The sequence below is a fragment of the Lampris incognitus genome, chromosome 5 (assembly GCF_029633865.1).
Source record: "Lampris incognitus isolate fLamInc1 chromosome 5, fLamInc1.hap2, whole genome shotgun sequence".
Lineage (NCBI taxonomy): Eukaryota > Metazoa > Chordata > Actinopteri > Lampriformes > Lampridae > Lampris > Lampris incognitus.
Window position 1 is genome coordinate 35,411,628 of NC_079215.1, and position 25,991 is coordinate 35,437,618.

General features: G+C 43.9%; 2 protein-coding genes across 5 annotated transcripts in view; one reads left to right on the forward strand and one right to left on the reverse strand.

Annotated features, from left to right (window-relative positions):
* Window positions 1-25,991, reverse strand: part of ctnna2 (catenin (cadherin-associated protein), alpha 2) — a 732,381-nt gene that overhangs the window by 216,039 nt on the left and 490,351 nt on the right. The gene's annotated exons all lie outside the window — the stretch shown is intronic.
* lrrtm1 (leucine rich repeat transmembrane neuronal 1) lies at window positions 1,992-3,569 on the forward strand. The gene has a single exon (XM_056279508.1). It carries the CDS (start codon window positions 1,992-1,994, stop codon window positions 3,567-3,569), a length of 1,578 nt encoding a protein of 525 aa, XP_056135483.1.

A 25,991-nucleotide genomic window follows, 5' to 3' on the forward strand; every position in this document is an offset into this window, starting at 1 on the left:
CAAGCAACAGATTATATCTGTATTCAGAGTGGGCAGCCAAGTCTTAATTGACCATGATACAGAAATTCTGGCTACAGGGCATGCTGGTTGAATGACAAATTTTATGTAGTTCAGTCTTTACTTACAGCTTTTTTGTCACTGCTACATGTTGAATATCAATTGAATGAGCTTAGTTATTGAAGCAAGCCATATATGAAATTCTTAAGAAAAAAAAAAAGAGCAATAATGACTGTTGAAAAAAAAAATCAATGATGAGTTTATGTTTATCATCCGCATTATCTAAACTTTTTGCTTGTCATCATGAAAATGTAATCACAGTATTGAGGAGTGAAATTAAGAACTGGTTTAAACAGGGAGTAAACCTATGCGTGAACACAAACAGGAGTCTCATCTGACTGTTAATATGCCTGGAAACAATTTTCTATTGGAGAAGTAGGATGGATGTAGGGCACCCCTTCAGTCTTTAGATGAATATTATTTTGCACCAGCAAAGACAGAAAACTGCTTTCTAACAGCACTGTCATGGGGGTGGGGGGTGCGGGGCACAAAAGAGAGAAAGATTTCATGAAAGCCTCTGGTATATGCCCAGCCCCTTTTGAATATGTAAATGTATCAGCAACAGAGGAAAGCACAGCGAGGGAGGAGGGAAGAGAGGAAAAAGCGAGTGAGCGAGCGAGCGAGAGAGAGAGAGAGAGTGCTTTAAGTCATTTCGCATTCTTACTTGCACTCGTTTACAATACTAGAGAGAGAGAGAGGGGAGAACATAGGCGAGAGAGCGATCAAGGGAAAGGGAGCAAGAGAAAGAGAGAGCGACCAGTCTGAATTGTGAGTGGCTTACGACACTCAGTGAACAGAAGGTGCTTCTGCATGCACTGTCAGTGCATTAGTCTGCTGCAAGGGATCGAGCGTTCCTCTCCTCCCCATATTCTCAGCCCAAGCCAGCCAACCAGCGTCGACTACAGCTGGCTGAAAAAACACCCAGAGAGCCAGGGAATGAACGGAGCCACTGAGGAGCCACTGGGGAGGCAGGAGACTCCATCCCAGAGATGAGATACTAAACAACTAACGCAGTTAAAAAGGAAAACAGAGAGAAAATAGCCAAGTGTCTGCCCGCTCTTTCATTTCATCTTTGGTCCTGAAGCATCTGTCACTGAAAGAATGATTACCCGCCTGAATGGATTTAAACAAGTCAGTGATTGCCTCTAGTGATGGATGTTAATTTGTGCTGACAGATCTGCCGAAACTTCAGCGCAAAGGGGAGGAGAAAAGAGAGCGACAGATAATTCAAAATATATTTTTTTCCTTGGTATTTTTCCCTCCTCTCTGGTTGTCTTGTCTCCTCTCTCATCATTGCAGCAGAAGACTGCAGAGGAACGAGAAAAAGCGGACAGTGCTCATGCATGCAGACAGGGGAACTTGCACTTCCTACCACCTTCGCTGAAAGCTACTTGGATTCACTCTCTTTCTGGCTCATTCACTTGAGGAGAACTAAGACATTGTAAGCCTGCCAAGGATCTGGTGTCCACTGAAAAGCGCAAAGGGAGGGGGGGGCAAATTTGTACCACACTGGGGTCTTTTTTAGATTCGCACATAATTAGTGTTGGGGCACAAAGGGAGCCGCTGAATGGAGGTTGTCAGCCTCTGGATAGGGGTGAGTAGGAATCTTTTCATATGAGATCACACCAAATGAAGACTGCTTAATTTTTTTTTTATTCCCTCTGCTCTTACCTCCACCTTAATGTATAACATGAGCAAAGAGATTTGCTCTCGATCCTCTATAATTCTTTTAAGAGGGATTTCTACTTGAAATAACCAGGCAAAGGAAAAAAAAGTCAAATCATCTATCACAACAGCAACAGAAAGCAAGCAACAAAAGACACGTGAACTATTTGTGCATTTTAGTGATAGTCTATCATAATGATGTAAGAGGAGCCAAAATCATACCCAGAGCGGTTCAATGGACATTTTCTCAGTGACATCCCTGGATATTTATGCTGATGGATTTCCTTCTAATTGGTCTATATTTCAAGTGGACACTAAGAAAGCCCCCAGGGTTGATACTGTGTTCACTGGGCATTTTTCTGAGAACGGTTCCATTGGCAGAGGGGGTTTGTCCAAGGTTGTGCCGCTGCGACAGCAAGCTGCTGTATTGCGAGGGGCTCAACCTCACAGACATCCCTCGCAACCTAAGCAGCGCCATGGGCCTGTCTATGAGAGAGAACAACTTGACGGAGTTGCGTGAAGGCCATTTTGTAGGCCTATCACAACTCACCTGGCTCTACTTAGATCATAACAATATTGACATAGTAGAGGAAGGAGCCTTTGACAGGCTAAGGCGTGTCAAGGAGTTGGACCTCAGCAGCAACCATATTGAGAGTTTGCCCAATGGTACCTTCAAGCCCCTCCCAAACTTGCGTATCCTGGACCTATCCTACAACAGGCTGCAGGCATTAGAGCCTGACTTGTTCCATGGCCTTAGAAAGCTCACCAATTTACATTTGCGCTACAACACTCTCAAATTTGTGCCAGTGAGGATCTTTCAGGACTGCCGGAGCATGCAGTTTCTGGACCTCGGGTACAACCAACTGCAGAGCCTGGCACGAAACTCCTTTGCTGGACTTTTCAAGCTGACAGAGCTGCATCTGGAGCACAATGAACTGGTTAAAGTGAATCTGGCCCATTTCCCCCGCCTCATCTCCCTGCGTACATTGTATATGCACAACAATCATGCCACAATTGTAGTGAATACCTTGGACTGGACCTGGCATTTTTTGGAGAAGATTGACCTCTCAGCCAATGAAATTGAGTACATTGAGCCACATGTGTTTGAGAGTGCACCCAACCTTAAGGTGCTGATGCTAGACTCTAATCGGCTAACTGCCTTGGACCAACGCATCATGGACTCATGGTCATCCCTGGATAGCATCACCCTGGCAGGGAATGAGTGGGAGTGCAGCCGCAATGTGTGTGCCTTGGCCTCCTGGCTCAGCGCCTTTCGAGGCCAGCGTGACAGTTCACTACTGTGCTCAAGTCCAGACATTGCACAAGGTGAGGATGTGTTGGATGCTGTCTACGCTTTTCAACTATGTGAAGATCCCCCAATGGAGGTAACTACGGCAGGCCTGTATGCCTCCACCAGGGACCGGGCTCAGGGTGGCTCTGTATTCCTGGGCCCATTTACACCCAATCCCTACGAGGGTGAGGGCGGAGAGGTGGTCACTGGCTCATTCACGGTCACCATGGGCCACGATGACCTGGAGAGCACCATGCAGATTCACAAGGTGGTGACTGGCACCATGGCACTCATCTTCTCCTTTCTAATTGTAGTTCTCATGCTCTATGTTGCCTGGAAGTGTTTTCCGGCCGGAATAAGGCAACTGAGGCAGTGCTTCAGCAGCCAGCGTCGCAAGCAAAAGCAGAAGCAAAGCATGCAGCAGATGGCTGCTATTTCTGCACCAGAATACTATGTTGACTATAAACCTAACCACATCGAAGGAGCCTTGGTAATCATCAATGAATATGGCTCCTGCACTTGTCAACAGCAACCTTCTCGAGAATGTGAGGTGTGACCCTGCTATGTGAGTATATGTTTGCCAATGCTAAACTGGATATAAAATCGTTTTGGGATATATTTGCCAGTAAGATACTGCAGGGCGAGAGGAATAAAGGAACACTTTTTATACTGCGTTTCACTGTGCTGCCGAATCTATCGACAGTGGATTCACTAGTGATTTGTGGCCACAGGGCGTAAAGGAGACCAGCCTATTGGACCTGTTGACTGTCCACAGAAACACAAAGGGAATACGTTGTAGACTCTGAGGCTTTTCTCTCAACAGGAAAGGATGTGTGAGCTTTAATGTGTCTTTCTACTTCAGGATGTTTGATTATTGTTTCAAAATCCAAATTGGAAGAGAACAACAATTACAAAAAAAAAAAGATGAAAAAAAAAACCTGTACCATTTCTATTATGGTAAAGAAAACACTTGAAAGTGACTGACATTTAAAAGATTAAAAAAAAGGTGTTTAAGTTGGATTCCAAAAAAGATAAGAACTCTGTGTAAAATATGTCCAAAGGCAGAAAACACAGTGTGGAAAAGAAAAAAAATGATGCAAGACGCTATTCTATTTCTTTTGTAAAGTACAAAAAAACAAATGTTAAAATAAATTAACTGCTATTCACAGTAAAATGCTCTGCGTGTGGGAAGGCGTTGAGAGAGGGTGAATTATAAGAGATGCCATTTTTTTGTGCTTTTGGACTGGTGAGCGGTGTCAGCTTGCCTTGCCTCTGCAGTGTATCTTTCAAGAAAAAAAAACAAAAAACAAAAACAAAATGAAGACTGGGGGGGTATCTGCTCATCATTTTAAATGTTAAGCTTTGGTCTAAATATCAAATCGCTCCTCTTAAATTTCATGTATGTTAATCATCCACTGTGTCAGCTCACTGTTAATGTTGCTGTTGCTTTTCCCTGTTCCCATTTCCTTTCTGTGAATAGATTAAATGGATCTATTGCATTTTAATCAGTTGGCATATTTTCATATTACGTGTGCCATCTGTGAAAACAAATGAAAACATCCAAGATCTTAGGCTGTGGCCTGTGCTGCTTCTCGGTCTTTGGCTGCCACGTGAGATGGAGGCGTCCTTTCACCAAACGGGGCAAATTAAAGACAGCAAAATGCCTTAGCTGTCCACGTTTAAATCAAAATGCTTTCTAAAATGTCTTGTTTGAGAAGTAATCCATCGGGGCTTTTTGTGGTAAAGAGAAATTAAAACATACAATATTCCTCTCTGTTTTATCATATGATGTGAAATATGTTTGTTAAATACAAAGCCATTTTGAGGTATATTTACCCCTTTTTTTCCTCTGGTATTCATTGTATGAATGAGTGCACTGCCGAAAATGCTTCCTGTGTCCTTCCTGAATATATATGTCTAAAAATGGTGTGGAGTGTAAGTATGTGTGTGTGCATGTCCGTGTGCATGTCCGTGTGTGTGTGTGTGTGTGTGTGTGTGTACATGTGTGTGTGAGAGAGAGAGAGAGAGAGAGAGAGAGAGAGAGAGATAGAGAGAGAGCTCCATGATCATAATGGCTCCAGAAAGAAAGCATGGACTGCTCTCTAGTGTGCATACTGTTTTACTGAGGCTGCAGTCTACCGATTGCGTAGGAGTGCACCACATCATTGACATTCTTACAGCAGCAGCAGAAGTATCAATTCATGAGGTCCAGTACTCCTTGCACAAAACACACCAGTATACATAAAAAACATACCTTTCACATACCTGCAAGCACACACACACACACACACACACACACACACACACACACACACACACACACGTGCATACACAAGTACACACATACACACATATACATTATATGCTGGCATGCATGCACATACACACAGAAGCAGATCAATGGAATTAACAACAGAGCAATTACTCTAAATCGGCTACACTGCCGGCATGCACAATCAATCAAATTTACTATTATCATTATAGAATATCGATACTAAGTGTCTGAGTGTGTGTGTGTGTGTGTGTGTGTGTGTGTGTGTGTGTGTGTGTGTGTGTGTGTGTGTGTGCGTGTGTGTGTGCGATAAAACTATTAACAAGCCACAGTACCCTCGTAGTCTGAAAGATCAGTCTCTAATATTAGAATCTTGCACAATTAATATTTAAATATTTAAATGGAGACTGCTATTGGTAAGTACTCTGTAGCATAATTTGTTGACTACTTCAGAATTGCTGTGATGATTGTTGAATGCATGCTGTCTGTCATGGGATAAACCCTTCATAGTTACATTACATTCCTCTCCTTGCAGAATCCCTTTCAGCTGAATCACTTGTCATTCATTCTTGCAAATATGAAGTCACCCTCCATATCTGTGATTGCAATGGTGTGCACTTAAATGCATTGTAATAAAATTGCATTGTTATTTTTGTAAACAAATAATAATAATAATAATAATAATAATAATAATAGCGATAGGAGCCCTGGGACTTGTAAAAAAAGGGATGGAGAAATACACCAAACACGGGTAACATCAGAATACAAGAAAAACAGAAGATCACACTACTTGGAACATCTCATATCCTAAGAAAGGCACTATCCATCACATAGACTTCTACCTCATTCTAACCCTAGGCCCAAGGAATGGGCCCGGTTATTATGTTGTATTATGGCATGAAATTAAAAATTTGTATAATAATAATAATACATTTGTATAATAATAATAATAATAATAATAATGAATGAGTGCACTGCCGATAATAATTAAAAAAAGAAAACTGATGCCATAAAAGGGTCCAGATGATGGCTGTTTCAGAGTCAGCAGGTGTTTGTGACAAAACACCACTCTTGTATAAATTAGTAGCAGTATGCAAAAGTGAAAGATTTTATAATGTGCAATATGAAACCAGGTAAGTAAGGAAATAAACAGTTATCCACTATCCTTTCCAAATAGCTATTTTAGAAGTAGCTACAGCTCTCAATATGATCTAGAACGATCAGTAGCTCATCATTCACTTTACTGGGCACATTTTTTTTCACAAGGTGGCTATCTCGTTTTGAAAAGCAGTCCTTTTTTTCTGTGCCATACGTACAGCTTTCACCTTGATTTATTTCCCACTTGGATGTTGAACTGTGGGGTCATCTGAACATGACCTCAGAAGTTAAAATTTGTTCAAAATTGAATGGTCCAACCAGTCGTCACATTAAATCAGTGTCGTGGAATGTGATGAATGACATTTTGCAGTAAAACCACTGTTTAAATTTATTCAATGTACTATTTTTTTGTGTCAAAATGAAATGAAACACCAACAATCATCGATTGGATATTTCCAGTTGTCCTCTACTTTTATGGGAATGAAGAGGTGGACTGACCTTAAAGACAATGATTCTGGAATGAAAACTGACCGTTTTTTTTTAACCCTTTTAGCTTATTCTCCGAGTCATGTCATGCACACATTATGCCATAAAAAATAGATCAGTTATTTTACATCCAAATCTAATCACCTTAACTTCTTCTAAATCAGCCCAGTTTTTGTGATTGCAACACCAAGTCGAAGTGGGTGCGCAAACAACATGCCAACCAATAATATGCAATGTTTTGCACATCCATCCATCCATCCATCCATTATCCAAACCACTTATCCTGTTCTCAGGGTCACGGGGATGCTGGAGCCTATCCCAGCAGCCACTGGGCGGCAGGCGGGGAGACACCCTGGACAGGCCGCCAGACCATAAACAGGGCTGACACATTCACACCTAGGGACAATTTAGTATGGCCGATTCACCTGACCTCCATGTCTTTGGACTGTGGGAGGACACTGGACAACAAAAATTTCATCTATCCATTATCCAAGCCATTTATCCCAATTGGGCTAGTGGGATGCTGGAGCCTACCCCTGCAGGGAGACACCCTGGACAAGCTGCCAGTCCATCACAGTGCTAAACAATGCCAATAACATGAAAATAAAGAAAACAAAACACAAATCTCGTGATGGTCTCAGAAGACTATAAATAACCAACTTTACAGGTATTCCTCAATTGGAAATAGCTAGAAAATAGCCATATGCATTCATGATCCATACCTTTCCATGATATATCAGGGATATATATTACTTGTGTTTCACTTTGTCTCTCAACATAGCCGCTAATGAAAACTAGCCATGGCATCTGTGGCCACAGTCCGCACATTAAGGCCACAGGATGAAGACAGACAATTTTTGTCCCACATCTTCACATCCTATTTAGCGTGATCGCCCGTTCCACATCCTCCACAGTGCCTTAACAATGCACTCCATGGCATACGTTTTGGTTGTGCTGTTTCATTTGTATGAATATTGGATGACTCCTGGCGTTAAAGCCAGTGTTGGCACCAATATTGATTTTGTTTCACTCTTCTCTTAAACAAGCAACCAGGGCGGAAGGGAGGGAGGAGAATGGGGCTGAATATTTTAAAAAGCTCAGAGTCCTTAAGGTATGATATGAAACTTCTTCTCGAGGCCTATCTCCACCTCTACTCACCAGACACCAGATTGTTTGTTTTTGTTTCTTTCAATTATCTCTCTCTGTGTCTGCCTCTGTCTGCAAAAAAAATGCAATAAGGTACATATATGAAAATAGTGTCGCTCGACCCTAGGTGAGACTTCTCTAATGGGGGCCCACTGGACACAGGCATCATTCATGCTCCGATAGATGATACTCAGGAGACAATCCACGCAGATGACTGTTGACTAAAAGGGATCATCGTGCTAACCCATGCATCCATCTCTGGCGATCATTTTCAACTATGCACTGATAACTACAGCAGATATGCTTCATTTATATTGATGTTCATTATTCATCAGCAGACAATTACAGGTCAAAACGATGACATGGTGACTGTCAAAACGGTGCCTTGGTAAATGGGCTAACCGGGTCACAACACTGAGGGAGGATAAAGTGTGATCTTTTTCTTTTTTTTCTTCCTTTTTTTGTTTGGTAAGGGAAAATTACATCATAAGAAAGCATACTCATTGTTCCGTACATACATTTCAGGGCCACAGCTGTTTAGGAAGGGCTCTGCAGAGGTTGTATAATGCACTTTCTAACAGGTCTACAACTACTGTCTGCCAATTACATTCCTGCAAATGTGTGTGTGTGTGTGTGCTTAACTGTGCATATATGGTTATCAAAGAGACACAATACTGCACACTATCCTGTGGTTACAAGCACTATGCTGGATAATGAGAGTAAGTAAGGGATAAGGGGACATGAATGCAAAATCTTTGACTCAAAGACAAAAAAGGTCAAGAGGGTGACATTAGAATATGCAGAGATGGTGTGCCTGGCGGACAGTCAGACGTGTATGTGTGTGTGTGTGTGTGTGTGTGTGTGCATCGTGCATGCGCATGTGTGTGTAAAGATGGCATATAAGGATCAGAGATAAAGGTAAAAACAAAATATCAATAATAATAAAAATAAACCTGATGATAGAGCAAAGCCCCAGAGAGCCCAACAAACACCATAGGTAGCTATCTGCCATAACATGACAGGTATTTAACGTGTGTGTGTGTGTGTGTGTGTGTGAGCGAGAGAGAGAGAGAGAGAGAGAGAGAGAGAGAGAGAGAGAGAGAGAGAGAGAGAGAGAGAGAGAGAGAGAGAGAGAGAGAGAGAGAGAGAGAGAGAGAGAGAGAGAGAGTGAGTACCGGAGACTTGCAAGCACATACAACATTTTCACATGTGACAGTGCATGAGTATGTGCATCATGAACATGATGTCACAGCTTGGAGGAGAAGGAGGGGTCTTAAAAAGTGCAAGAAAATGCTTAACAAATTAATTAACCTGGCTTTGTGAGAGGGGTATCGATTGTCCAACCTTCTGCCGTCGCACTGGGGTGAGTGGTGCATAATGAACGCCAACACCTCCTCATTAACGGGTGAGGAGCTAAATCATGGGTGGCAGTTCATACAGCAATAGGCTCTATAGAACGAGTGATGACTAATGACAACGTGTGGGTGGCTTTCCACTACTTTTTTTTATACCCGGTGGTTAATCAGGATCAGTGTTGTAATCATCAAGATCATTTTTGAATCCATAGGAGGTTGCACAATAACGTTGTCAATCCCAAGTGTTAGATTCAAATAATCTATCAGTCAGTCAATATTCAAAGTTTCATTATATAAAATCAAACAAACAAAAAACTGTTATTGTGGATCAGGAGTTCCTAATAACATGTCTTATCTATTCAAGATGAGTCAGTTGCAAGGCATTGCTCTGCAAAGGTGAAGGACTGCTAGTGAATGCTAACTTAATGAAATGAGAATTATATTCTAATATGCCCATTATTAACACTTTAATTTTTTATTTATTGTGTTGCTCTTTAAATTAATATGTATTATTATTTGATCATTATTATTTCATAACATTTTATGCATTACATACAGCGGCACAGAGTAAAACAACAGTGCTGTTAAATGTACTTGCCAGGGTTAGGTTGTATTGGCGTATGCTAGTGTTGTGTCTTGCATTAAAAATAAAACATTGGGGTCAGTCACTGAGCTAATACGTTTCAACAGCTGCGCCTGCATCTGAGGGTCCAACAAGAGCAAATGCAGGGCAAGTCATGATATGGAGAGTATTTTGGTGGCTAAACTGTAAATCTTTATATCCAGGACTGGTCTGAGGCTTTGTGTGAGTGATGTGATCTGCAGCAAATCCTAATGTTGTCATGTGAATACAAGACATTATGACAACAACATGTAATTAGAAAAAATATATATTGTGCACTATGGATTATTGTTCTATGAAGAGACTGAGTTTCATATGAAATAGGCCTACATGACTGAATGTGCCACACTGAATAAAAATCCAAGATAATAATGTACATAAAGTTCTGCTGATTCTTTTAATTTTATGGCTCATGCAATATTCAACTCTTTTTTTAGATAATGATATTCATTCTTATTGCACATCCCAGGAACATATAGACCTATTTCTCATAGCAATAGAAAATTAGGCCCCTCAAGACATTTGGATAAGGCATAATCTGCTTGCTGCATAAGGAGAGCTGGCCAGTAGTCCAAATGGTAGTGAGCTACATGACAATATGAACACGTGTGCACAGTGCACAACTATACAGACTGCAAACAACAGCACAGGCTGTGGCCGTTCTTCTTGGAACAGTATCTCTGTACATACGAGCTCTTCTTTTAACACTAGAATTTTCACACACCCTGTATCACTTCTCAGACCACTTGATCTATTGTAGGAATGGCTTTCAACAAGTCTTCTATAGGGACTTATGAGGTGCATTCACAAACACAAAGGGTCAGCTGCAGCCAACATACTGTAGGTGTGAAAAGCAGTGAACTATGACGTGTGAAAAGAGGTTGATGGAGAATAAAAATGGCAAGAACAAAAAAAACAAAAAACAATAAAAATCGTCTGAATCAGGGGGGCTTTCTCTGTTATCATCCAAACATGAGAGCAAGTCAGCAGTTAGAGCACAGTCTGGGATGGATTCTGCCCGACTACAACCAGTTAAGTCTGTGGGGGAGGATGATCATTTTCTATCCATTATTCACTTGGTTTTGAGAGCAAACACACACACACACACACACACACACACACACACACACACACACACACACACACACACACACACACACACAAACACAGGTATATAAATACAGCTGCTTGGGTGAACTGGTTATGGAAAAAGTCCTGATTTTAGTGATGTATATAGACATTAGCTTGATTTAGACAATTTGCAATACATTAATCATAGACGCAACTGCATCCTGTGATTTGACCATCAATTAATGATCAAAAACACCTTGAATCTATGTCAGATTTACCATAGGATGCTTTAATTGAGCATTATAGTAAAGCAACCACACGAGAATGCAGTCTTATTTTTGAATGGAAAAGAAAAAAACCATTTGGTTTAAAGGAAGTAAAAATAGACAGCATTTATCATTTTCCATTTATCTGATCAGTGTCAGTATGAATAAATGGTATTCTCTCCAGTCTCCCCCGCTTTCTCTCTCTTCCCTATCTGTGGGGGCAGATTGGCATCTATCCAGTAGCCAATGAGATTGGCTGTATAAATGAAATTGCCCCATTCTCCAAGTGTCAGTTACGCTAAGGGAATACCTTCATGCTTTAAAAAATCATCGTGCGAAAATTCAACAGTGATGCAGTGAGTCTTTAGGATGCAGTATGCGTAAACATTATCACAGTAGTAATTGATAAATAATGGGTTTTTGTCCAGGACTATCAAACTGCACATTAAAAATGTACTTACCTGTCATAGTAGATGCAGGGCAGAGGGCGGAAGATGGAGCCACATGGAAGCACAAAAGAAAAAAAGACAGAAGACAAGAAGAGATTTGCTGAAAATTGAAACTTTTGCTGTCTTCTCATTTTCTGACATCATCACATTAATGGGCCTCTGAGCTGCAGTTCAAATGGTATGATTGTCAACTGTCTCTGTATACAAATTTACCAATCATTTGTGGGATCATAAGAGTTTTGTCCAAGGACACCCAGAGCCAGGAGAGAAGAAGAAAGTTATACAGAATGCTGTGAGATCACAAAGCCAATGACAGACTACAAGTGAGCCAAAATGTGAGAAGGACTACACAGCACAGGTCATAGATTATGGCCCTGTGGTTAAACCAATGGTCTGTTTAATGCCTTAAGTCTAGTGTACATCAGCCGACTTTTGCCCCGGTTTTAAGTCCCTGACGGAACTCCGACTAATTTTACAGTCGCAGAATACTCTTGAAGAAATTGCCGCAAAATCCCGATTCTGTCAGTTTTAACAGTCCTGTAATGTGAGATGGTCTAAAACTGGATTTTTCTGTCCTGCTCCAGTCTGGAAATTGTCGGCAACCTACCGGAACATTTCAAAATGGTTTGATTTTGTCGGGGGTCTGTCGGACGTGCAGCGATGCAACTGTTCGCGTGGATTGCCAACTGCCAATGAACGAGTTTACAATGAAACCAAATGCCAACTGCCGCTAAACTCGAGGAAGAAGAATAAACAACCAAAAACATGACAGGGAAGAAGTGGACGAGACAAAAGAAGAGATATTGGTGGAGCTCTGGCAGCAACACGACTGCCTTTTTAACATCGCGGCAGACGTTTACTACGACATAGAGGAGAAACATAAAAGATAGTGCGAGATCGTTGATGCCCTTCAACTACCTGGTGAGTTAAAACTATTTAAAGCTAACATTAGCTAATTTTAGCTAGCAAACTATTTGCGCTGACGAACGCTGATGAATGCCCAGCACACTGCGTTGCCATGGCAAATTGTAACAGCGCAAGGACTTGAAAAAGTCTCATAAAAATCCTGTGATGTGCGACCCCACTATGATTCTCTGTCCTTCCTAAATTGCCTAGTGTGCGCTCTATCAACGATTTTTAAAAGACAGTCTTCCACAGTCGTTAGATATTAGCTGCTCTCCTTTTACAGGATTTTCAAAAGATTTTAAAAGTCGTGTGATGTACACGGCATAACTTGTGACAACTTATAGTCAACAGCACAAAAAATAAATAAATAACTAAATAAATAAAATGAGAGAGAGTGTACTGTGACAGAGAGAGACAGAGAGAGAGAGAGAGAGAGAGAGAGAGAGAGAGAGAGAGAGAGAGAGCGAGGGAGGGAGGGAGGGAGGGAGAAATAATGGGAGAGGCCTTTTATTTCGAGGCTGTGCTGACAAAGGACTGTGACAGCCATCTCTAGCGCTGACACACTGATGATTTTAAACCAGGCTGCAAACTATAAAGGTCTTTATATGTTTATGACACAAGTGCCACTTTGTTGAATCTACTCCCCTTGGATCTGGTCAGTGCACTGAAGCAGCGGCTCAGGCAACGTAAGAAAATGCTCAAGGGGCAGAAAAGCGAAACATAAACTGCATTTAACGACAGAAACTGAAAGATAACAGCTTCTCAAACTATGTTGCATCACTGACTGTTGTAAAATGGTGGGTGGTATGGTGATTTGTGTGCAAGCGACCCCCATTGATTTTTTTTACTATTCAATATAATCAGCTCAATTCAATTACATTGAATTCAATTAACTGTATTCATTCCAAAGGTGCATCAATACAGACAGACATACAAAGTCAGTCAGAAAGACAGAGCGAGACAGACAGACAGACAGATAGAAAGAAGCAGACAGAGACCGACAGATAAAGCAGACAGACAGAGAGACAGACATACAGAGAAAGAGACAGACAGACAGACAGACAGACAGATCGAGGTAGAGCTAGATAGACAGACAGACAGATAGATAGATAGATAGATAGATAGATAGATAGATAGATAGATAGATAGATAGATAGATAGATAGATAGATAGATAGACAGACATATAGATAGATAGATAGATAGATAGATAGATAGATAGATAGATAGATAGATAGATAGATAGATAGATAGATAGATAGATAGATAGATAGATAGATAGATAGATAGATAGATAGATAGAGAGACAGACATATAGATAGACACACATATAGATATATAGAGAGACAGACAGCTAGAGACAGACAGACAGCCAGAGAGTGAGAAAGACATACATACAGACAGACAGATAGATAGATAGATAGATAGAAAGATAGATAGATAGATAGTCAACAACCAAAGTGGAAGACCCAAGGTGGACTGCAGAAACTCTCCTGGTAGCACATGGGCATGCATATTTATTTGTATTAATTCGGAGTCCGATTGAAATATGTCAATATGTTTATAAGTGAATTAGTCATATGAAGTCATGTGAATTAGTCATATATTAGTCAATGAATAATTTTTAATTCAGTGTGAAAATTAACTTTTTCCATTGGCAGATTTGCTACTCAACATATTTAGGGAAAATGTAGTGAGATGTATTCAGCGTGAATGGCTGGTGAACATCGTGAAGATTTTTTAAAGTAATTCTATTGTTTTCTTCCCATTATTGCCACTTTTCTTTGGGAATTTAATAGTCTACGAGCACATTTTCGTATATTTTGTAGAACTAAACCCAATAATTCTAATGTTGAACAAATCATGCTGTAAAGCAATTTATTTAAATGAATTTATGTAAAACCAACGCCCCCCCCCCCAACATTTGAAAATCCACTGACTACTGATCGTTCAGCAATATGCTAATGAGAAACAAGACTGTGATTCACATTGCACCATTAAAGAGGAAAATGAGTGTGAGACAGAGAGAAATGAGCTTTAATAGCAGGCCTGGAGGTCATCAAACATCAGCATTAGGGTGGTTGGGTGTGTGTGTGGGTGTGTGTGTGTATGTGGTGGGGGGTGACTTGTTGAGCCAAGACTCCCAGCTGAACCATGGGAGTGACAGGGTGTCAGGGAACAGAGTACTGGTGTTGAAGATGGTTCAACTTAACCAGGGATGTCTTGCAAGCTTATGGACACATTTAAAAAAACAAAAACAAAAAAAAAACAGTGTAGTTATTGAGAATGTTTTGTGTTTCTTTTGAACCCGCTGTATGGTGGCTATGGGTTTTTACTTTTTTATTTTTCCTCCTTTTTCTCCCCAATTGTACCTGGCCAATTACCCACTCTTCCGAGCCATTCCAGTCGCTGCTCCACCCCCTCTGCTGATCTGGGGAGGGCTGCAGACTACCACATGCCTCCTCTGATACATGTGGAGTTGCCAGCCGCTTCTTTTCACCTGACAGTGAGGATTTTCGCTAGGGGGACGCAGCGCATGGGAGGCTCATGCTATTCCCCCCAGTTCCCCCTCCCCCTTTAACAGGCACCCTGACTGACCAGAGGTGGTAGTGTAGCGATCAGGACACATACCCACATCTGGCTTTCCCACCCGCAGATACGGCTAATTGTGTCTGTAGGGGTGCCCAACCAAGCTGGAGGTAACACAGGGATTCAAACCAGTGATCCCCGTGTTGATAGGCAACGGAATAGACCGCCATTTGAGGAATTTATTGTAGCTAACCTACAATTAATATATTGGGTGGCGTAGGGCCCAAAGTTCTGTTGTGCCCAGGGGTTGTTTGGTGCCAAAGGTTGGGGAGAACTGAATTTTACAGATTACCATAAAGAAGAGCAAAGGTAAAAAAAAAGAAAAAGGAACAGCATTATGTTTAAATACTTGGGAAGGAAGCCAAACAAACTGATTTACACGGCTTGGAGTGGAGATGGCTAACGGTGGCAAGAAAAGTCAGATTGTCATCTTAAATTACCTAGTAGTATCACTTGGCAGCAATTCCTTTTTTCAAATATGTGTACCAAGTTTTCTGCATTTTATATAGCACTTTTTCTCATCTACCGACCACTCAAAGTGCTTTACAGTGTATGCCTCACATTCACCCGTTCACACACACATTCATACACTGATGGTGGAGGCTGCCGTGCAAGGCACCAACCTGCTCATCAGGAGCAGTTAAGGGTTCAGTATCTTGCTCAAGGACACTTCAATACGTTCTCCGCAGGAGCCAGGGTTCAGTATCTTGCTCAGGGACACTTCAATACGTTCTCCGCAGGAGCCGAGGATCGAACCAGCGACCTTCCAATTACTAGACGACCCACTGTTGGTAAATAAGGGTTTACCGCTTTAAGAGCAAGGTCTGTGGTCGGACTATGATTGGTTGGTAGGGAGGGGGGAATGAGGAAGTTGTTGTTGTTGTTGTGTGGCGCGAACGGTATTGGGAGCTCCGTGCAAGTGAAAGGAAATACTATTACTAAGAACTGTGATATATTGGACCTATGTCAACGTTTTGTGCAGCTGTGAAGAAGGATTAAATATGTTTCCAAAGAGAAAAGACGGTGTCCTTGCCATTTTCAGACGAAGTGAACTATTGAACTGTGTTGGGTTGTACTCCGGAGTTTAGCTAGCTAGCACCAGGCAGTGACGGACAGTGCCAGCGAACTTCGGCCCTGGATCCGAAATAAATTCGGTTCCCCTGTATGGCTTGTCCGGGATAAATTCGGTCTGCATCGGCGAATGAACTCTAAGGAAAATATATGCTATTTCTGAAGAAGACAGCTAATCACAAAATGGCCGCAGCCCGCGGGAGCAATGTGACTGAAAGTGAAAGTAATTATCAGGAGACTAACTCGAATCCATTCATGGATCATAATGGTCAGCAGACCAATCCTTTCATGCCAGACTATACACTACCAGTTTCAAGCACAAATCCATTTCTGACATGGGATGGGATGGTCAGGGACAGTGGAACTGATGTGCAGGATAGTTATAGCCATATCTATCCAGAAGAAAATGAACTGGTGTCAGGGGGCCAACCCAATGCCTGGGTATATCCCCAAACTGTAGCTTTTGTGGCAACACCCAACAACAACCCATTTGTGTCTGAACAGCCTGTGGGATATGCTGAAAGCACACCAGTGCATCATAATCCATTTACTTCATGTCCTGAGCTCTCTCCCCAGCCATTCACCCAGGAATGCCCGTTGGGAGTAACCGTCGTGTGAATGTGCAACCGACAGATTTTGACGCAACACCACCGTATGAACATGAGCAATCTCCACCTAGGTATGGCAGGTCCCGCATACGCCGCACAGGTGTGCGCCGTGACCCCTCCCCAGAAAGTGAGGATGACTTGGACAGACGTGAGCGCGTCCCCACACTGCGGCCTGGCCAATATGATGTTACCACTGCATGGAGAGAGTTAATGTACCGTTTTAAGAGCTGTGCTATAGCTAACCAATGGTCAGAAACCACCAAGGCTGTCCAGCTGAAATTCTGTCTAGTAGGTGCTGCTGGTGCCGTGGTCCACTGGAACCCCCGGTCTGCTAGATGGGATTACAGCCATACTGTGGAGGAGCTGGAGGCCGCCTATGGTCCCACATCAGAGCATGCTGCTGCAGTGGGCATCGAGTTGAGGCAACGGGTCCGTACACCGGGTGAGGCCCTACATGCTTTGAGAGATGACATATACGAAAAGGTATCAATCGTGTATGCTAACAGAACGGAGCCAGAACAAGATGCCATTGCGGTAGAAGTGTTCACAAATACTATGGGGGACGCTGGCATTGTACAAAAGCTGTTAGAAGAGCGGCCCAGTACTCTGGCCCAGGCATATGAAATTGCCCAGCGGTATGCAACCACGAAAAGAGCAGCAGAGAATGTAACCCAGCTCATGCTAACAGGGGCCCATAATGTGACCGAGCGGAGGCCTAGAACAGCTACAGTGCGTGAATATGAGGAGGAAGAGCTTAAGAGCAGCGTGGCCATCATAGTCACACCTGATGAGAGGCCTAAACCCTCCAATTCTCGTTCTCAGCCAAACAGACAAAAGGGTGGTCGTAAAAGTATCAACTGGGATGAAATCTGCTGCCATAATTGTTCCGGCATAGGGCATATGAAACGAAGCTGCCCCTCACCAAGACAGCCAAATATGGTTCAAACACCCCCGGTGCCCCAGGCCACAAGGAACTTACACTCATCCAATGTTTTGCATCTTAGAGCTCAGGGCCAAGAGATGAGCATTCATGTACTAATCCATAACCTTGAGGTGTGTGCTCTTTTAGATACTGGTGCAAGGAGAAATGTTCTTCCTGAGCGTCATTACAATGCTCTTGACCCTGAGATCCGACCCCGCTCGAACCGTCGATCGTGCAGTCGCTGCAGGGCATTGGACCGGAGAAAGCTCCAGTACTTGGTGAAGCCCACCTGCCCATCCAAGTTGCTAATCGAACAGTGAGCATCAACTTCATTGTCGCTGATGTAGCTGACACAGAGGCCATCCTCAGTAGCCCATTCCTAGAGCAGGCATGCGCACGTTTGGATTCTTGCCAACTTAAGATTGTGCTGTTCGGCGAGCAGGTAGCCTACTCCGACCCCAACAATCAACCCAGGGTGCATGTCGCGAGGATAGCTCGCACTACTGTTTTGGAGCCTGGACAGGAGTACATAGTACCAGGAAACGTACATTTCCGCAGACATGTACAGGGAAGCGTGATGATGAGTCCCACCAAAGGCTTCGTGGAGAAGCACCACGTGTTGGTGGCACGGGCCGTGGTTGAGGCTGGGTCCATGAAGCACATCCCCATCAGAATGTACAACCCTGGGAACACTGGTGTCACCATAAGGAAGGGGGCGGTGGCAGGACTCCTTCAATTGGCCGACGCAGTACAAAACCCTACCACTGACATCGAACACGATCCACCCACTATGGAGCTTCCCAGGATACCTGACCATCTCCAAACCCTGTATGCTTAGAGTTCAAATGAGCTCAACGTTGAGGAGCTATGTCAGCTAGGTCAGCTGTTGCAGTGCTACGGGGATGTTTTCTCCAGAGGACCCACCGACTTGGGCCGTACCAGTTTGGTCCAACATGACATCGAAACCCGGCCTGGCGCTCTAGTGAAACAATAGCCCTGACGAATGGCCACAGAAAAACAACAAGATGCTGACCAGCAGATACAGCAAGGCCTCGAGGCTGGTTTTGCCTGCCGCAGCCACAGTAGCTGGGCATCGCCCATTGTCATGGTCCGCAGAAAGGATGGGGCCTTCCACCTTTGTGTGGATTATCGTGCTCTAAATGACTGCACTGTAAAGGATGCTTACCCGCTGCCGCGGATACAGGACACACTCAACACCCTGTCCGGAGTAAAGTGGTTCAGCACCTTGAGTCTCGCCTCGGGCTATTGGCAAGTCGAACTGACTCCTAGAGCACGCAGGGCAGCCGCCTTCTGCACCAGGAAGGGTCTTTTCGAATGGAATGTGATGCCTTTTGGCCTATGCAACGTGCCGGCAACATTCCAGCGACTAATGGACCGTGTCCTGGCAGGCATGCAATGGGAGCCTGCCTTGTGTATTTAGATGACATCATAGTCCTTGGCAGGGATGTCCCAGAGATGCTACAATGCCTTGGAGAAGTGTTTGACTGGCTGCGCCAGGCCAACCTGAAGCTGAAGCCTGCCTAGTGTTGCCTCTTCCAGCATCAAGTCGCCTATTTGGGACACATCGTGTCTGAGAACGGCGTTGCCACTGACCCACAAAAAGTCCTGAAAGTGCAGCAATGGCCGACTCCAACCTCTGTCACTGAGGTCCGTCTGTTTGTTGGACTAGCATCCTACTATAGGCGCTTTGTTAGGGATTTTGCTACGGTGGCGGAGCCACTCCACGTCCTAACTAAGAAACACACCCGTTTTCACTGGTCGGAGCAGTGTACGGAGGCGTTCGAGGAGCTGAAGCGGTTACTTACCAGTTCTCCCATCCTCGGTTACCCGCTGGATAGCGGTAACCTCATCCTAGATACCGATGCGAGCGATGCAGGGATTGGAGCTGTCCTCTCACAAGTGCAGCACAGCCAGGAGCGGGTGTTGGCCTATGGGAGTCGGAAGCTTTCTAAGATGGAGCAGAACTACTGTACTACCCGGCGGGAGCTTCTGGCAGTGGTGGAGTTCACTCGTCATTTTCGTCAATACCTGCTGGGTCGATGTTTCATTGTGCGCACCGATCACAGCAGCCTCCGTTGGTTGACCAGGATGAGAGAACCCGAGGGGCAGTTAGCCAGGTGGCTCGAGAAGCTGGCTGAGTTCGACTTCCAGATAGTTCACCACCCTGGTCGCCGCCATTGTGATGCTGACAGCATGTCTAGGAGGCCCTGTCGTGAGTCATGCCCTTGTAGGGTTCCTGACACCCCTCAATCCAGGAGCATCAACCATCAGGGGGTGCAGTGTGATTTGGACAACACCCAGGTGGTGCCAAGCCCAGTGGGGGTGGTGGAGTCACTCAAAGGAACCGCAGAGTCTCAGACAGACAGGATCTGCCTCACAGACACTACTCCGAATACTTTGTTCTCTGGCTGGACCCTCGAACAGCTGCGTGATGCACAAATAGCAGACTCAGACATTGGTCCCATCAGGAGGTGGTTGGAATCAGGTGGGGAGCGGCCTCACTGGGAGGAGGTTTCACCACACAGCCCAGCCACGAAGACCTACTGGAGCCAGTGGAAACGACTATACTTAAGGGATGGCATCCTGGTGAGACGCTTCTACTTCAACGATGATGGCCTGTTCTACCCGCAGATTGTGCTGCCCCGTGCATTTCAGTCAGACGTGCTGAAGCAGATGCATGATGGACCTGTTGGAGGCCATTTTGGGGTTGACCGCACTCTGACCCGCATCCAGAACCGGTACTACTGGTACCAGATGAGAGAAGATGTTACTCTCGATGTCGTACCTGTATAAGTTGTGCTGCAAAGGCCAGGCCAGCCAAAACACCTCAAGGCCCCATGGGAACTGTGAGGGAGGGGACACCTATGGAGCGGGTTGCCCTAGACATCATGGGCCCACTAAATGAGACTGAACGCCACAACCGATACGTGTTAATAGTGCAAGACTACTTTAGTAAGTGGGTGGAGGCATATCCCTTGCCAGATCAGCAGGCAGTGACAGTGGCCGCGGTGTTTACCTCTGAGTGGGTGTGTCGGTATGGAGTGCCATACACCCTCCACAGCGACCAAGGCACACATTTTGAATCTGAGGTTTTTCAGAAGATGTGTGAGACTCTTGGTATCGAGAAGACCCGTACCACACCCTTCAGGCCACAGTCTGATGGCCAGGTTGAACGGTTTAATGCCACGCTTCAAAAGATCTTGGCCACCACAGCAGAGTGTTGCCATTGGGACCGGGACTTCATGCTTCCCTATGCGGTCATGGCCTACAGAGCGACACAACACAGCTCGACTGGGTTCACTCCTAACATGATGCTGTGTGGAAAGGAAGTGACGGAACCCATTGACCTCGTCGCCGGCCTGCCTCCAGACTCGGACAGTGCAGAGGACGCTCCGCAGTATGTCACTCAGCTTCGCCAGTGACTACAACTCTCTCATCAGATTGCTAGGGAGGCCCTCGGTCAAGCTGTCACACGGGTGAAGAAACAGTACGACAAGGCTATCTGCCGCACCGCATACAGCATAGGTGATGCTGTCTGGTATCTGGTTAAAGGGAAGCAAAGAGTTCAAAACAAAGTGAGGAAGTTCCTGCCTTCATATAATGGGCCATACTTCATTGTGGGACAACTGGATGACCTGGTGTATCGCATTCAGAAAGGGCCCAGGACAAAGGCAATGGTGGTACACCACGACAAGTTGAAACCCTTCAGGTCCCGTACTCCAATGGATAACAGCTGGGCCTTCAAACACGCACAAGTCTGGAACCCAGCTGAGGTCCCACCTCCCGACATGGACACTGACATCGTCGACTCTGACCCAGGTTTGTCCAGCCTGTTCTCTGACGCAGCAGGTGGAGAGCCTGACAGCCAGCAACTAACCGAGCGGGTCGTTGATGATCTTTCCAGTCCGGCCCCTCCTTCAACAGCTTCTCTCCACATGGATGTGCTCCCCCCCAAGCAGTGGGGAAGTTCATGCCAGTGGGAGTAGCGCATTGCCGCAGAGTCAAGAAGGGACTGTTTCAGATTGTGGGTTGAGACAAACACCTACAAGGCTTAACAGGGGCAGGAGGGCTCCTAGCAAATATGGAGAGTGGGTGGCTCATTGAACTGAATTGTTGAGAAAAAAAAAAAGAAACAGAAAAAAAAATCAGTGTTGCTTGCACGCACACAAGGAAACAAATGCTTGCAATGACTTGTTGTCATCATTTTGTTGTGCATGCTTGCACTGTTGTTCAGTTATGATTGACGTTCTATTTAGGAGGAAACGTAAACGGTTGAAGTATTAATACCTGGTGAAAAATGTTGTGAGTTGAAAGGTGAAACAGAAATGTTGGTCAGATATTTGCACTTATAATTCCGGTTAGAATTGAGAAGTGTCTTATTTTTTGGGGTTTCTGTTGAATGCCAGGATAGTTGAGTTATATAGTATGCAATGACCTATTTGTGATCACATTAGGTGTGATCTGTTTCGTTGGTTGACTAACATGCCTCCCTTACAGAGTACCCAAAGAATCAGTACAGAGCAAGCAAATGCACTACCCACCACGATTAACTGACTTACACCCAAAGGGAGATGCACAGGGATGCAGAACGATTCCTATGGCCTAATGGACGGTTCAAATGGACTGTTACTCCATCTACCTCTCTGCATGGTGCCTTGGAAGAGACAAAAAGGGGAAACAAGGACAATTGAAGTGTATCTATATGGCTCTGTGATCTGTCTAAGAAATGTATGATAGATAACTGTATCTGTGTTGGAGTGGAATTATGTGTAATGCCATCCATAGTGGGGGTAGTGTTGGTAAATAAGGGTTTACCGCTTTAAGAGCAAGGTCTGTGGTCGGACTCTGATTGGTTGGTAGGAAGGGGGGAATGAGGAAGTTGTTGCTGTTGTGTGGCGCGAATGGTATTGGGAGCTCCGCGCAAGTGAAAGGAAATACTATTACTAAGAACTGTGATATATTGGACCTATGTCAACGTTTTGTGCAGCTGTGAAGAAGGATTAAATGTGTTTCCAAAGAGAGAAGACGGTGTCCTCGCCATTTTCAGACGAAGTAAACTATTGAACTGTGTTGGGTTGTACTCCGGAGTTTAGCTAGCTAGCACCCGGTAAGTGACGGACAGCGCCAGCGAACTTCGGCCCTGGATCCGAAATAAATTCGGTTCCCCTGTATCTTCAGGCGAAGGTAGTCAGAAGACGCAGACAGGAAAAGTAACATCACGGTACCTCCTGAACCATGCCGCCCCCCACTTCCTTACGAATGCCAGGCACTATTATGTTCAAGTCACAACAGCCGCTTATAAATTAATGTGTCCTGCTTATAAATTCTAGGTGTCCTGTGTCAGAGACTTAAGTAATACAGAGGATGCGCTGTCACAATCTTTGTGTTACATTCAAAAGTGAAAATACGCACCGAGGACCAACTCGGACAATCAACTAATGCATTAAATCATGTCCTGACCCAGTTTTCTAACCTGTCGGTGGTTACTATAGAGGACATCAGGCTACACAGTTATGAATTTAATGGTTCGTTTAACAGGCAGCATCATTTGCTAAATAAGGTAAACTAGTTGTTACCTCACACTCACATCAAAAGCTTCATGAGCAGCAAAGGCAACCGGCAGTCATTCATTTTCAGTGAGAGATGGTGACGAGCAGCAGCCTATGGCATAGCGAGCAGCGATGCCAGCCTACAGAGTGTAGATTTGAAGTTGAACTGAGGTTACCTTCAAGCAATTTAGCGATGACAAGGTGAAATAGCAACCAACTGCAGACGACGATTTCTTTCTGCTGTAATATCTCTACTGCAATCTTGGTAGGTGACTAGGTAAAACATGATATCTGAAGCACATGTTAAATGACCCGCCCCAGTGATGACAGCTAGAGGGCTGACAGAGAGCCGCTAGAAGCCTGAGCGACTGCCAGCACTCATGATGCATTTGGTGTGCGCTCAGGTTTAGAGTGATGAGTCAATGCATGCTGGCATGCCATTGGGTTTATCAAGTGGTTACCTTCCCTCACTGATATTTCACTGAGTTAGATCCAAGACACATCAAGAAGGCTTAACAATGCATTACAGCATCCTGGAACAAAACCCCACCTCACCGAGTTGCAACAATGCTCAACAAAGCTCCTTGCAGAAAATACACCTCTCGACACTACAGCACCTCGTAACTGCACTTACGTTTACAGTTATATGATGTCATATCACACTGTCTATTGGTTTTTGCAGCAATAAGCTAAAGAAATGGCTGACTGGTGGCTTGAAATCATTTGCTCAGCCAACCAGAAATCAAACTGTATCATATGGGTAAAGAATCAATCTTGACAAATGCAAAATCAAAGCTATTTATTGCAACATCTCAATGAGATTAGACCAAATCTGTTACTTACTGTAAGAAATAAATGAATAAATTGATTAAAAAAAAGGTGAAATTATAAACAAAACAAAACTGGTCTCTATGGAGCTGTTATACATTTAATTTCTAAGTGTAAATCAATTGCTGACCAGGAAAATAATTAAAAAGTCAGGACAGGTCAGAATAATTTCTACTCTGCTGTTATTGACACTTAAGTACTACAATAATGTGAACCATGTTTGTCTTCCCTATAGAAAACACATTTATTTGTAAGTAACAGTTCCAGGCCAATAAGGTGTTTATTATTCCTTCTACGTCCAGTCTCATGTTTCTTTTTTCAAAATGAATGAAAATACCATTACAGATATTTATTCAGCATGAAGAAACATCCCCTCTGTGCTTGCCTTTATTAGTGTATTGAACATATGAGGAAAAACAGATCTTATTGTGAGCAAATCAAACCCCGTAACTGGATGGTATCATAGAGCTGATTTTGGGTCATTTTGACTCAGTCGCAGTAATTGAGGTTGAAAAACAGTGAAAGGATGAGCAATTTGGCCCAGACTTGCACAGTATTTCTACCCATAAATCAGTCTTATCTTTCTCTCACACACACACACACACACACACACACACACACACACACACACACACACACACACACACACACACACACACACACACAGGCATGTGCATTTTGTAGCACTGGTAAAAGTGCTAGATTTAAAGGAATCAGTTCTACGGCAAAGCATTGCCACAACCAAGCCCTCCCTGGAACTCTGCCAGGGCTCTCCAGCACAGAGACATGCTGATTCCAGTATTGCGATAACAGTAGCCTTTTATTAAACCCCCCACCCCCAAAAAAAAAAACCCCAAAAAGACCCAAGATCGAAAGCCAACTAGATGATCTGCAGAATGTCCCCATGTACTCGCTGGTGTCATGTTGCGTCTGTCTGACATTTAACCTGTCCCAACCATTTTATGCTGACATAGAACAGGTGAGCCTGCACACATCCCGCCACAGGTGCACCCCAGCTAAGACTGCTCTGGCCAGATGAGTTCAGGAGGAAAACCATCCTGTGCCACCATCCCCACCATTACCCCAAGTATTGGGAAAACAAGGGCCAAATCATTCCTGTCAGTGTGTTGCAGCCTCAACTGTTGCAGGGATGGGCAACAAGATCCAGCGAGGGCCGGTGTGGGTGCAGGTCTTTGTTCCAACCACGCAGTTACATACCTGATTCTATTAGTCAACCAATAGTCTTTGCTAAGGACCTTGTTGTAGACACAGGTGTGTAACTGCTTGGTTGGTACAAAGACCTGCACCCACACCGGCCCTTTCTGGATCATCTTGCACATCCCTGGTTTAGAAGGTAAATAAAAAGTACTAAGATATATCTACTTATAAAAGATACAAATAAAAACTCACACAGTTCAGGTTAGTGCTAAGCCAATACAATTCTGTGTGTGCATGCAGTACCATTTGGGACTTTTAAGACCCCAACCAGCAATAATCAATAAATGAATGTTCTTAAAAAATATCGATCGTTTATGTGGAAAATACAAATATACACACACATAAAATTTACATTTTGCACAAAATGTGTGTTTTTTTTTTAGAAAACATAAATTTCCCCGACTCTGAGTGAAATGAAGAGTGACGTATCTGCACCATCAACCAGGCACTTGTGGCATCAGTGTTCTTGTTGTGACTCCGAGGCTGAGGGGTGAATCTCCAT